Source organism: Mytilus californianus, unplaced genomic scaffold, assembly GCF_021869535.1.
Source record: "Mytilus californianus isolate M0D057914Y unplaced genomic scaffold, xbMytCali1.0.p SCAF_1, whole genome shotgun sequence".
Lineage (NCBI taxonomy): Eukaryota > Metazoa > Mollusca > Bivalvia > Mytilida > Mytilidae > Mytilus > Mytilus californianus.
The window spans coordinates 133416136-133431591 of NW_026262581.1; the positions used below are offsets into that span (position 1 = coordinate 133416136).

The 15456-nt window shown below is 32.8% G+C and overlaps 1 protein-coding gene across 1 annotated transcript in view; it reads left to right on the forward strand.

Moving 5' to 3' along the window:
• Nucleotides 1-15148, forward strand: part of LOC127739080 (vitellogenin-1-like) — a 38226-nt gene extending 23078 nt beyond the window's left edge. The window contains exons 20-29 of the mRNA XM_052250653.1: nucleotides 1193-2011; nucleotides 5309-7756; nucleotides 8861-9052; nucleotides 9627-9776; nucleotides 10236-10398; nucleotides 10847-11001; nucleotides 12064-12197; nucleotides 12737-12845; nucleotides 13198-13396; nucleotides 14153-15148. Coding sequence (XP_052106613.1) covers nucleotides 1193-2011; nucleotides 5309-7756; nucleotides 8861-9052; nucleotides 9627-9776; nucleotides 10236-10398; nucleotides 10847-11001; nucleotides 12064-12197; nucleotides 12737-12845; nucleotides 13198-13396; nucleotides 14153-14445 — 4662 coding nt within the window. The 3' untranslated portion in view covers nucleotides 14446-15148. The remainder of the gene's footprint in view (nucleotides 1-1192; nucleotides 2012-5308; nucleotides 7757-8860; nucleotides 9053-9626; nucleotides 9777-10235; nucleotides 10399-10846; nucleotides 11002-12063; nucleotides 12198-12736; nucleotides 12846-13197; nucleotides 13397-14152) is intronic.
• Nucleotides 15149-15456: the final 308 nt, after the last annotated feature.

Below are 15456 nucleotides of genomic sequence, written 5' to 3' on the forward strand. Positions count from 1 at the left end.
TAACGAGAATCAATATGTTTTATTATGTATAATGATTTTCGTTATAAAACATAATATGCTTAGTGTTAATATGAAATCAAATTTCACTGTTAAATCCTGTTTTCTATTGAAATTAAAACGAAATTTCAAGTCAGGTCGGATATACATGTATATCATACTTCTTTTTAAAATTCACCCCAATCGCAAAGATGTTTTCTTTCTCAGCGGGATTTGATTACATGCTTCCATGACATCGCGGCAACACCTCTTGTAATTGTCTAGAAGTTATGTCCCTTTTAACTTAGCGTTTTGGCCAAAATATACTACTGCATCAGTTTGTCATCGCAACTCCTCTGAATCCACACAAAAGAATGTAATGAAACTTTGTAGATAATTAGGACATACTATGTAGATATACTTATCGACAAGAAATTATGATTCATTCTTTTTATAAGAGTTATGTCCTCTTGAAATTAGATGTTTGGCCTAAAGAAATTTTTATCAGTTGACTTTTGCAGGAGTTCTGAGTCTTTGAACTTAGGAATCTGGTGATATCTTGTTTGCCCAGTAAAATGTGAGGGCGTGGAATATGTTAGAATGCTCACAAAAGATCTTTAACTATATAATAGTATTTGCACAAATGAGTTCATGATGTACTGTCACAATGTTATAGAAGCATGGGTTCAAATTCCGCCTAGGGAAGAACAAAAAATACTGAGTTAACATTGTTGGGCTGAATGTAAGGCGAAGTATGTGCAATTAGAGGAATCGGCCTTACATAACCTTAGATTATTCAATGGTCTGTGGTAAATATGTCATGTGTTTAGACATAGACCATTCTGCTAACTAGGCTGTTTATAATATAGCTTTTTTAAGTCGACTAGTGCCTCTGTTCGTCGGCTTTATCTAAGGTAGTAACACACAACAAATTGTAATGTTGCAAGTACAAAACAGTACTATGGTTAAAACAGAATATAATTAAGGAAATTGCTGAGGAAATAGAAATTTAATTTTAAATGCATGGAAATATATTCTTGTGGTCTGTTCATATTTTTTATTGCTGTTGTCCTTTTTTATGTACTATTAATAGCTAACTTTTACGATACCATTTCTTTGCTGTTTGATTGGTGTCCCTTTGCACTTGCATGCACTCTCATACAAAAGTATATTCCGAAATATTTATCCAATTGAAATCATGCAATTTATGTTTTAGTTTGACTACCATTATGGAAAGTATGAACTAGGCTTCACATACGAGATGAAAGGACAAAGAGTTACTAGAAATTTCTTCCCACGATTGCCCTTTTATCCATTTTGTGGAAGAAATCAGATGTTTATGTCCTTTAAACCAGGAGTTAACCCGCCGGAATTCGCAGAATTTCAATTCAAATATTTAACTAAATTATCAGATCCATCGATAGACAGAAGAACGGACACAAGTTCTGAAGAAAGTCAAGCGGGTCAAACTAGCCAGGAACAAGATAAAAATAATCCACCAAATGGAATTTGGTCAAACCTCAAGAGTTATATTTTTGGTGCAAATACAGAGAGTGAAGAGTCAATATCATCACAACCTCGTCAGAATACACAGCAACAATCACTACAAATTAACAGCAGATCCCAACAACAACGATCTCAACAAAGTATTAGTGACTCCAAGCAACAATCACAACAAAGCAGTAGTGATCCCCAACAACAATCACAAGAAAGTAGTAGTGATCCCCAACAACAATCACAAGAAAGTAGTAGTGATCCCCAACAACAATCACAAGAAAGTAGTAGTGATCCCCAACAAAAATCACAACAACGTTCAGGTATCGAATTGTCAAGACAAGAACGTCGACATCAGTCTTCCAGCAGTTCTCCAGCATGGTATGGATTTGGTGTTCGATGGGTTGGCGTTGGAAGTAAACCAGAACGATGGGCACAGTTTGAAGGATACTATCAACGAAATCCAACAAAAAGACAACATAGTTTTAATTTCCATTATTTACGTACTGCTTTCCCAGAGATAGAACAACATTCATACAATGTAAGTACCCCATAAACAGTGTGCTTTCATCCTCATGCAGTTATATATAACATTTTTAATCTATTTTTTTGGTTAAAATGAGTAAGTGTCAACGAAAAGTGGAACATGTCGAGATTTTAGGATACCACAACAAAAAAACTGTTACATAATGTATTGATATACTTATATTATTAATCGACGTATGATCGTCGACCTGTGCCAGTTTTTGCTGTGTTTCAGTTCTTTTGATAAGAAAAATATGTAGGCACAATGAGTTAGATTCAGTACAAAATGATTATTGTTTATATTACAAAAATATAGATTCTACCACTGCAGCAAATGAGTTTACAATATTTCTGCACTCAAGACACTTAAATTTTAATATTTAAAGAGCGAGTCTAGCCGAGCTTTTTAAACAATTTAAAATTAACTGTTGAGAGTGGAGAAATATCGCAATACACGAGATATAGTGGTGGAATCTGTTTCTCTAAATAATTTTTTGGCGAAATCTAAACGAACTTTGTCCTTTCTTTTCAAAGATTCGCAGAAAGTTGTGTTCTTTATATGTGATGTCATCAGGCATGGTCGCCTTTTTTCATGACCAAGAAAATTTGACGTCATCATTGAATTTCGACCAATCATTTGCCAAGAACAAACTTTTCTCTAGTATGAATGGGGTAAACGTAATCGTAATCGATTGTAATTGCTTACATGTATTCAAGTAATCAACAGTAATCTGTAATCGACAACATTTTCGATTACATGTAATCGTAATTCAATCGATTACAGCAAAAATACTTTTCGATTACATTTCGATTTCTTTAGCAAAATAGTGATACAATATATAACCTAGTTTAAATGAAAATAGACCTCTGCATGCATTCATCATTTTATAGTACAGATAGAACAGAATGAATAGATATGACTTAAGAGTTTGTCAAATGCCTTATTCAGATCTGTTGTCTCAAGCTGCATTATCATCAACCAGATCTCCTTACAAATTTTACTGAATTTCCAGCTTTTGAAACAAATGACTTTCTATGCTTGACAATAATTGAAGACCTTTTATATCAAAAATAAGAAAATAGATTAAAAATAAGAAAATAGTACTAAGTTAAGTTCTATACTACATTGAAATAGTTAGCTTATTGGTGTTAAAATTCCTTTATATAAAGCATAATTTTAAATAAGAGTTGGTGTTTTAGCTTTGAATAGATAAACTGTTGATTCGTCATAACGTTATGATATAGAAATTAAGAAAGTATACAAAATCCTTTTGACATTGAAATTCTTGTTCAGTAATAGATACAACTATCCCATTTTGACACTAAAAAAGTATATTGTTTTGAATTTTGAATTTTGAATTATGAATTCTCAAAAACTTTCTTGTCTTTACTAATCAGACAATCGAAAACTTCTTATCAATGAGATGCAGACTTTGTTTTGATTACAATTATGTCTAATTAAGTGAGAGATTTACAGTATATTGCCCTAGGTTATACATTTTACTCCATTGCTTATTTCAATATTTAGGGGGTTATCCAAGCAAAAGGATAATTTCATGCATGGAACTATAAATTCTACATTTCCATCTTTAAAATTAACTGGCATAACTATTCTACCTTTGTATGGGGGTTTTTTTTCAGAGGAAACTTCCAACATTGTAAATTACTATACTCAAATATACCTGTTAATAAATCAATTCAATTTTTTATTACTTTAATCACATTATGCTTATTATAATGAGTTAAAGAAAAAATCAAGTCAGTATGACAGCAAAAGTTTGCAAAATATTGAGAAAATGATTTAAAATATAAAGAAGAGATTGATGCAATGGTCAATGGCATTGCAAGAACTTGATCATCACTCACTCCTGCATTTTTATATATTTTAGATCATCGGTAATAGCTTCCATCTAGAAAACAACTGTCAACTTAACATTTGGAAACAATGCTGTTAATGCTGTTTTTGTAAAGTTCAAAATTTCCACTATAAAGAAATTGAGCAACGTAATTGTGTTTAACTTTCTTTATTATTTTTTTTTTAACTTTGTATTATGTAATTGACAGTAATCGAAAAATGATGTAATTACTTTTGATAGAGTAATCGATTGCAATCGATTACTTTATCAAAAGTAATTACATCGTTTTTCGATTACATTTGTCATTAATCGTACCCATCCCTGTTCTCTTAGAGATTTAAATATTTTTAACACACGATCGAGAAATGTGAAAAAAGCATGAAAACTAGAGAACAATGTTTTTAGAAAATAGAGGTTACTTTATGAAGCATTTTAGTATATAGTTTTATGATAATAATCAAAATGACTTTATTTGTAAGCAATATAGCCCATAATATATATATATTTAGTAAATATTCACAGTGCAATATCATCAGTGTCGAGATAGTAATCAATGAATAAACAATATGAAATCACAACGGCAAAAAAAAAAAAATGAAGATGTAAATATTTCTATAAATTATTTAATTCTTTGCCGTTAGAGAAAGACAATAATTGTAGAATGTGAAAATAGATGGTCTTCTTCAATGATAAATTTTAATATACACCTTTCTCATTGTGACATATGTTTGCCAATGTAAGCCTTCCTGTCTCTCTTACTTCTCCCCTCGCCCTGGTATCTTCCAATCTTTTTGAAATGTTAAAGTAAACTGTAAACAGCAAAATGATCAGCAATATAAGATCAGCTTTACAAAGATTAATGACTGAAATCATCAATTGACCTCTTGGTATCAGCAGCCTCTTTTTTGTGCCCCATCTACGATAGTAGAGGGGCATCATGTGTTTCGGTCTGTGCGTCCTTTCGTCCGTCCGTTCGTCCGCCCGTCTGTCCCGCTTCAGGTTAAAGTTTTTGGTCAAGGTAGTTTTTGATGAAGTTGAAGTCCAATCAACTTGAAACTTAGTACACATGTTCCCAATGATATGATCTTTCTAATGTTATTGCCAAATTAGAGTTTTGACCCCCAAATTAACGGTCCACTGAACATAGAAAATGATAATGCGAGTGGGGCATCCGTGTACTATGGACACATTCTTGTTATCATTGTCCCTGAAACTTATCAATTTAGCGTTTTTGTCTATTACCTTGAAATGAATAATAATTAAACAGAAATTATTAACAGCAAGAATTATCAACAATACAATAAAATGCAGATATAACTGAATCATCAAATGACACAGAAAAGTTATTGCCAAATCTCGTCTTCCACGATTTAATGTTTAAAAAAAAGAGTACATGAATGTATACAGTTATCATTTCAGTAATATATGGGTAAGCTTAGAATATTTTCGTATTACAGGTCGAAGTCAAGGGGACATTTGAATATCCAGATATGGAAATAGAACCTTCGGATCTGTTGAGCCCATCATATCAGAGAGAAAACCAAAGACTTATCCAGAGATTTTTGCAAAGGCACGGCGAGGAAGCTATGGATCAAATGTTGAAATTAGAGTCAGTGCGGGGAAAAGATAATCTATTTGACTTGCTGTCAAACCCTAAGCATTGTCAGAGAGATCTTGTCGAAGAAGTAGTGCAGGAAAATAAGAGGTCTTCCGACCCAAAAATGCAGCAGTTGATTAAACTGGAAGAAAACCAAAAACAAGTTTCACAACAGCTTCAAAGCTTTGTGAAGCAGAGACATAATGTATTGGATTCGTCCAGTAAATTACAAAAATCGAACAATTTGATAGAAAAACTATCGTCTATTAACGACGAAGCATCAAAGCAATTAGAAAAAATACCAGACAATTCAAAGAAAGACATACTTTTGAAGAGTATTGTCCTAAGGCAACAGGAAAACCAGAAACGTCTGATGATGATCAAGAAAAGTTTGCAAAGTCATTTAGACAAACAACAAAGACAAGCACTTAATCTTAAGGTACAGGGCTCTGGACAGGAGGTTCAAAAATTACTTCAAAAACAGTCACAAAAAGAGCAAAGTGGTTCAAAGAATCCTAAACCATTAGTAATGAAAGAATTTCAAGCAGTAAAACAGGAACAGGCAAAAATAATGGGAAAAGTATCAGGTTCACCAAAGAAGGTACCAAAACAAGCACTTCGACAGGTCTTACAGATGACAGATCATTTATTACACCAGATTGTTACCCAGCACAATGTAAAAGAAAACCAAGAACAGGCTCTTGTGTTACTCAGTGTTTTGATTCAACATCAGCAGATAGCAGAAGCTATTAAGCAAGCCACTCAAAATCCTTTAGACCAGTCCAGTGACAAATCAATGGAAAGTAGCGAGAATGATAGTGTAGAATCAATTGTAGGTAAGCCTCAATTGAAAGAACTTATAGACAGACTTCAAGATCAGAGTCGCGCTATTTCTCTAGTTGATCAAATGAGAAAACTGGAAAAAGATATTTATCAAATGCAAAAATCCAATTCACAAAATGATATACAAATTGTGACAGAACTTAGCAAATTACGTTTGAGACAAATTCACATTGGCTTATCCCTCCCGAAATTGGCAAGATTGGATGAGAAAGAAGCCAGAAACGTTGTAAACAAACTTGAAGAAATATCTAATGAGGTGGCCCAGAAAGCAGACCAAGTCAAACATTATAGTCCTGCTGTGGACCAAGTGAAAACAATAAGTCAGTCGCAAATACAACTGTTAGATAAGGTTCAGAATATAATACAGAATAACCAAGAGAAGAGTCTGCGAGACAGAATACAAGGCGATAAACTTATCAATATGGATGTGTTAAATAGATTGACAAAGAGAATAGAGAAGTCAGCACAGAGGAGTGTTCCACAAGCAGTATTCACAGTTTCGAAATTGATGGGTGAAATTCAACTCGAACAACAATCCGTTGAAGAATTAGTAAAACAGCTGGGCCCTAGTAAGGGAGGTCAACACATTGCTGATATTTCCAATGAAATTATTCAGAAAGCAAAACAAATCGTAGACACAATTTCTAAACAACCTAAACAACCATGGCAACCGCATTATTTGGAGCATGTAAGTGAAATGGTCCAAAAACAAGATAAAATCTTACAAGCTATAGAAAGGGACACACAACGTATATCATCTTCAGAAAAACAACAGCTTAAGCGCATTTTACAGAGGCAACACCAAGAACTTCGTGAAATAAAGGTTTCCATTGACAGACAAGTTAGGATAGGTTTATCATCGAGGAAACAACAATCATCTTCGACGTCTGAGGAAATGCAGCCAATCACACAATCTGATAGTTCAAAATGGTCAAGTCCTCGTTCAAACGAACAACAACGAGTTGATGTTCCCTCTGAGGTAGAGCACCTGATTAAAGAAATACAGCAAAAGTTGAAACAGATAAAACAGCAAATATCTCAAATTTCAAATAAAAAGAAATCACAATTAATTAAAGAATCGATCAGATTAACAAAGGAAGCTGTTGCTGTTGTGTCTGCTCATTCGCAGATAAGGATACCAGAAAATCAACTCCGTCAAATCAATGAAATTCAAAAAACGCTCCAGCTGAAGATTGGTCAAGGTGTCGATTCATCAGACGAGAAAAGCTTGCAACGTAGACAATCAAGCGAATTGAAGGTACTAAAAGATGAACTCAAACAACAGATGCGTCATCAACATGCTTTGAAAGAAAGTGTACAAAGCTCCGAAGAAGCATATGAGAGTAATGAACAATACAGAGAACTGCAGGAGATGCCGAAACAGTCAGCAGATAATCAGATGTTTCTGAACATGGACATCACATTTGGATACAAAGGCCTTCTTCATAAGCATATAACCTTACAGGTATGTTGACGAAAGCATTATTAACATCTTAACAACAGCAACATTTCCTTTTAAATTATGATATAGTGAATTTGAATAAGCGTATGTATAAAATATGAAGTGTATTTCTCATACAAGATCAATTATCAGCATGAGATTATATAATTTTATTAGGTATTATCATCTGCTTTGATCGGATGTTCTTACACTATCACACTACACAAACTTAGAAAATCCCTGCAAATGGACTCATAGTTACTGTGAAAATAAGCCATACGATGCCCTCTAACTGACGTATACATGTATTATGTATAACATGGAATGACAAACAAATGTAATTTGGAGCAGGAAATATAATTATATTCAAACTAAATTTAAGTAGTTTTTAAAAAGGTTTGATTGTTGTTTTAGCAAAGTGTTTTAAAGTTTCATTTATAAATTTGTTATCACCAAAGTATCTCGTTTTCATTTATAGGGGAAGAGATTTGACAAGTTAAAGAGAAAACTTGCTGATAGCGTCTACATTTTGTTTTACTATTTAATCCCACACAAGTTACCATCTTTTTAATCTTACCTTTTGTTTTGTACAGTTTTACTCGTGAAAATTCGATTTTCAGTCATAGGTCTTATATTTTCACTTAAATCGAAAGGACACTATATATTTTTAAACTTAGGTCATTTGTTTTGAAATGGATATTCTGTTCCTTTTATAGTTGTTGTTTAGGTTAAGTATTTAAAAAAAACATTACAACATGGCATTCTCCAGATTGGATCTAATAGAAGCACTCGTTTATGGTATCATCATTAAGTCTTTCAGCTCTCTGCAAAAAAATTAATTTGTAAATTCCTATGTAACAATCTATGTGTGTATCTATAAAAAAACATACCATATGCGCACAAAATGAAAAAAAAATCTAAAGCGTTTTTAATTTATTTTTATAATTTTTTAGAGGGGTTGGCCTTTTTAAGGTACATTCATAGACCAAAAGCTGGAGGAACAAAACCTCACAGCACAAAAATCAATGTGACCCAGAACAACCACACAAACATGTACACACAAGCAGTCGTATAAGCTTACAAGGAATGTAAACTAATTTCAGTAAAATTTTCAACTTTTTTTAATAGGGTGTAGCTGCTAAGTCAATGGCCCAATTGCAATGGGAAGCTAGGCAGACATCTCCACAAAAAGACGATTTAGTACGAAGATATCTGGAAGAAAAGGACAATCCAACAGCTAAATCAGAGCAGGCATACAGAGACCTTAAACGGGAACTAAACATGTTCCGACATTATCATTTTAATGTGAAATATGTCATGGTAAGTCGGTAGTTATTCGGGAAGATATCATAATATATAGTTGTAGTAGTATGCTGTAATAGTAATTAAGGACTGAAACTAGTAACCAAATTATAGACTCTTGGAAAGAAAATTTAAACCACCATGTTAACAGAAAAGGTCGAATTAGCATATGAATTAAATCGAATTAAATTTGCTTTTTAAATCAAGTCCACAAGGATTATAAAAGCATATATCATCTCAATGGTAAGACTTGAAATTATAAGAGGGGAGGCAAGATTCTAGTGGAAAATCATTGGTCCATTAAACAACAGTTTACAAGATAGAAATAAGTCTCTATCGGCAGGAGTGAGATCAGACAATCATTTGCTTACACAGTTGTGAGTTTCTACGAAATATATAATAACATTCGAAAATAAGTTCACCTTGAAAAGGAAATCCCTATTATAGCTGTTCCTTACAGTTGAAGACTATTGTTTTACAGTTTTGTAAATGATACGTTTAGTTTTTCCGTTGTTTTATTGTAATCAAAAATGAAAGTATTAGATCTCATGATTCATTTAAGAACAACAAATATTTTTTTGTTCATTTCTAGACCGACTTCGAGCCATTTTATCGTATGATGTATTGGCGCTTCCAAGAATATATGAAATTCGCTTTGTATAAATATGGTGAATTTTATATGCCAAAGGAAACCGCGGATCAAATTGAGTTTATGTTTGATCTGCACAGAAATAATAAACAGGTAAGTAATTTTACATCTATCTCTTCCGAAAAAGTATGAAATAGAGATATTCCAAAAAACATATAAAAAACAAAAAATTTGGATAAGTTGATTGCTAATCCCTACTAATCGCAAACTTTTTTGAAATCCACATAAAGCAAGGTCACTTGTAAATTCCAATCAAGATATCAGCACTAGCCATATTCTAAGCATATATAAAATCTGACAAATTCACTGAAAGATTGGATTTTCAAAGTTAAATATAAGTTAAAGATGTTGATGAGACAGCAACTCAACAACAACAATAACAGAACGTTCTCCAACAAAGTCTCTAGAGTTCATATTAAGAATGGTATCGCCAGTCTTATGATAAAACAACTGCCAACTTTAAATGAAAATATGAAATATGAAAATGAATTCTATTATATAAACATCCAAATTTTATTATCTCACTTGCTTCGTTCTTCATTTCTTTGCTAGATGGACATATCTCTGTTCACACCATATGAAACGGACAAATTTCATGGTGTTTATCTTCCTTGGATGGTCTTTATGGAAATGTTCTACAGAGCAGATAGCATCAAACTGCCCAAGAGTGTACCTCAAAAAGTGCCATTATTTGGTGCATCTCAGAAACTGCCAGGTAAGATAACGACTAAAAAGAATATTAAGGAACGAAAACCTTTGATGAATATTACTGATATTTCATCAATTATTGCCCATTGGAACACTTCTAATGGTAAAATTGTACATATATTCAAATGAAGATATTTCGTAATAAATATTAGACTTTTAGCCCATTTTACGTTCAACTTGAATGATGAGCTTATTTTTCACAATATTAAACCAAGCTGACTACTTATAGTGAGTAATATTCAAAGTTACGTTAAACTAATTCATGAAACGAAAAAAAATTCAAGTTATACAGTCAAAATCGAAGTTTAATGTAATGCCCCTTCAAACAAACTTTACTGCTTCAAAAAGAGAGTCGGAAGATACCAAAGGGATATTCAAACTCAAAGATGCGAACAAGCTATACCTCGGGTTAGAAGAATTAAATGCTTCACAAACGTATTGATATACAATTGAAGGTGAATGTGAACTCCGCCAGGGGTCAGTTAGAACAATGGATGAGCATGTTATGGAATTACCTGCGACAAGGTCTTGTGACGTTATTCTGGCCATGGACTGCTCTCCAGCTGCTAAATATGTGGTAAAAGCCAGGAGTGAGAATCGACAGAAGAGGGTAATGATATAAAAGTATAAAGTAAAGACTCACAAATAAAACCGATGGAAGACACATATAAACGTATTATGCGCCTATGTTAATACGTACGACAACTCATCAGGTACTTTCGAGTTCCAACGTTAATGAAGCTGAGACACAGAGAGTATATTTAAAGGCATCATAAATGATCAAAAAGTTTTGGTTTGCTGATATTTGTGGCAAACTTATCTAGCGTGCTGCTATATATTAATTATTCTTAATGTGTCCATAACGCTAAACAAAAAGATTTTTTGAGTAACTCAAATCATTTCATCAACTAAATATCACACCATTAAATAAAAACTTAAATAAGTAGGAAGATACGCTAGGGCTAGAGAAAATCACGAACAATAGACAACAAGATTCGATAATACTAAGAAAACTAATTAAAAATTGAGTAGCATGAACACTACTGAAATCGGTATAAAAATATTTTTATGTACGCATGTACTCTGAAAGGTCAGCCTTTTTTTTTATCTATAACACTCATGTATGACTGGTGATGCATTCATAGCAGGAGACGCTTACCATGTCGACGCACCCGTTCTCGATTCCTTTGAAGTTCATGCGATTTCCTCATTTTTTTAAATTTTTTTTTACATTGACCTGTCTTCTTAATCGATTTATGAGATATGAACTACTGTTGTCTGTGTAGTACTTATGTTAAAAACAGAGATAATCCGTATAAGGTAATAAGTAGATAGATGACAAACTTCGTAAATTTCGTAAAACCAATCAACACCAATCAGCTGAAAATGATAACACCCCCTCCCCCCACAAACACACGATAGTTTGAATTCAATGTAATTTCAGGCTTGTGCATCTCAAATTGTCGACAGATAGAATACAGTTAGACAATTCAACTTCAATAGAATGAGTTCTTCTTCATAAATTGATGGGTTGGCACCGTATTTGAATACAATCACAGTCGGTACTCCTTTGCTTTGTTTCAGCTAAACCGGAATTATTGTTTTACAATTATTCTTATTTGATATCATTAAGTACTCTAACATTCATATGCAGTTGTTTTTCTTTATTTAGGTTGTAACTGTGATTGCTGGGGAATCAAGAGTGGAAGTTGTAAAAGACGTCAGCATTAGTGTCAAAGTTAATGGTCAGCAGCAGCCATTATCACAGGATAAATCAGTAATAGTTCAAGCACAAAATGGAAAACCGTAAGTATCATTGTAACCAAACTATGACACTAAGTGTAATCATTATAGAAAGGGACTCTCGTAATTATACGGTGGTTCTTTTATCTTTTAGGCTGCGGAAATTTAATTTCTTCTAATACTTTTTGTAGGGACACGAGAAGAGTTATGAGCAAGCATAAGTGTTATCTTTCAAATAATTCTGAAAAGTGATAGTAATAAAATAATGCTTGAAGAAAATTATGAAAAAAGGGCCAATATCAACGCTTGGTGCTGAATTTTATTTTTAACTGATAAGCTACAAATCAAGGTAAACACCAATTGATGGAATCGTATGAGCTCCAAGTGAGACGAGATTGGATGCATCGAAAGGTTAAAAATACTTTGCATTAATAAGTTATTTACATGGTATAGCCATATGTTTTCTATGAAAAAAGCCAAAGCTAAATATTAAACTAGTACACCTTACACTTCTACTTTATAAATCAGATAAATCATTTTTTTTTTTATCATTGCCAAGATAGGTTAAACACAACTGTTCATAAGAAATACGTTTCTTTTAGAAGGAAGCAGGATGTAGTTAAAGTTACCCAAGAAGGAGAAGATGTGAAGATTTCTTTACCTCAAGAAGGAATCCGAGTCATGGTGTTACAAGATCAAATCAAAGTTCAGGTAAAAGGTTCTGGAAGGATTACATTATAGCCTTATCAAACAAGTTTTAAAGTATAACATGTTACTCCACAATTTATTGTTTGAAATCAGCAATGAAAAAAGACAGCCAATTTACTCCTAACATATATGATGGAAATGAATTTTCATTGCGACTTCACCCAGTATATCTGTGTTTCGAAAGAAAATCACTTAGCGGTGTTTTTTATACCTTAGAAATTCTATCTTATTGTTCAAACTAACTTAACTTAATATATATATATAAACATATTTTTTTTCAACCTGTTTTTTTTTTGGTATTAAAAAGAATGCAACCTAAAAACGCAAGTTAACCACAGCACTGTACGTTTTTCAGGCATCTCCATTCCAGTATTCCAGACTCTGTGGAATCTGTGGCAATTACGATGGCATCCAACAAAATGACCGGGAAAATCCACAAAGACTACAACAGAGGTCACCTAGCTGTTTGTTAGCAGATAATATATTACCTGATGATAAGTGCAATGTTCAACCGATCAAAGACCAATGCAGTAAAGAACAGCCACAGTCTCCTGGTAGGGTGTATAGGATACTTAATCTATAATAGCCACAGTCTCCTGGTAGGGTGTTTAGGATACTTAATCTATAACAGCCACAGTCTCCTGGTAGGGTGTTTAGGATACTTAATCTATAATAGCCACAGTCTCCTGGTAGGGTGTTTAGGATACTTAATCTATAATAGCCACAGTCTCCTGGTTGGGTGTTTAGGATACTTAATCTATAATAGCCACAGTCTCCTCTTAGGGTGTTTAGGATACTTAATCTATAATAGCCACAGTCTCCTGGTAGGGTGTTTAGGATACTTAATCTATAATAGCCACAGTCTCCTGGTAGGGTGTTTAGGATACTTAATCTATAATAAAAGAAACTGTTAACATTTGAAAACAGCAATGCAATTTTGAGATGAATTCTAAATTGGTACAATTTTTTTTATCAATACATGTCATAGAATTCAAAAAAAATTTTCGTAGATTAAACCACATTTTAATTTCCTGCAATTATCACAGGGGTGCAAAAGCATTAATGTCAAAAGAAATGGAAGTTAGATGTAAACTTTAAGATAACGTGTTGTATTGAACAACTTAAGAGTATTCCCCATGCAGAAATTTAGAATAAATACTTCAAAGGATTTAAATATTACCTGCTTGAAAAGGGAAAAATGTTATCCCGATTAACTTTAATTTATAGAATGCCGAAAAGAGACCAGTCTTAGTTGTAGTTTTACATTTTTGCTTTTACTATGTTCTAATATATTTTACATTGAATTTCAGATGCATGTAAACCCGTCCAAAGGCAACTTGTAAAAACACGGCAACAAAATGGTAAAAGTCAGGTTTGTTTCTCAGCTGAACCTGTAAAGGAATGTAAACCAGCTTGTAAGGAAATCAGACCAAGAGGAAAACGTGTATCAATGAAGTGTTTAGATCAAGAAAATAGAAACGCCCAGATTCTTCTCACTCATAGCCATCATCGTCCTCTACCCGAGATTGAATCTATCTCTGTGCCTCAACAGAACCGATTTGTAACTGATGTTAAGGAACCTTACAGCTGTTCTAGAAATTAATCATCAAATGGAAACCTACTTTTTAAACGACCCAAGGACTCTTTACGATTTTTTCTGTTCTGCTAAGCTTGAAACCCAGTGATTTGTATGTACTTTGTTTATAAAAGTTTTTCTTTTATTATTTTGCTTCTTCATTGCTTTTTACCTACCAGGTTGTTCACTTGTCATTTATTTGCAAGTAAATTATGGTGGTGCAAAATGTTACATATGGTTCTATATAAAGTATCATAATGTTTCTGAACTGAACATGAATTGATCTGATTAGTTATAGTATTTATGACATTCATTTTGAGCGATATAAATAGGGCATTAAATAAGAGGTGTTTTGTATCTTTTTACATCACAAATCCTCATTAGAGTATTGTTTTTTTCTGCTTATACAAGTTGTATATATATATATATATTTGTTTGCTTATTTTTTTGGATTAATTTTTGTTTTATTTTTTTATGGTTTCTTTTTCCAATTTACTGTCAAATTTTTTATAAAGCATCGTTTATATTCCGATGATCTGCTTTCCATTTTTTGGAGTAGTATCATGATTGTATTTACTGTTACCTCTTACTATAATAGTACTGATATTTTCAATGATTTTAGAGTCAGTCGATGTAAACCAGTAAGTTTTAAACAAGTATCCTCAGGATAACATGCTTTATATGGGTTTCTATTGTATATAGCTTTCAGCAAATAAAGCATGCAGCATTTGGTCTATTGTTTTTTGTACATGTAATTGAAAAGTGATGTGACGTAAACTGTGGATTCATTTATTTTCGTGGGTACCAATACTCATGGATTGAGGAAATCTTGCATTTTCGTGGATATTTGACTGCGTTGTTTTGTCTAATTCTACATTCAACCCAATAGCAAATTTGTACTTCATTGAACATTCAAATTCGTGGTTTACTTGTACCAACAAAATCCAGGAAAATTGGTATCCAACGAATAATAATTCATCCAAAGTACCTTAATGAGACGTGTATTAAACAACAAAATTGATCGAATTAATGTCAGGG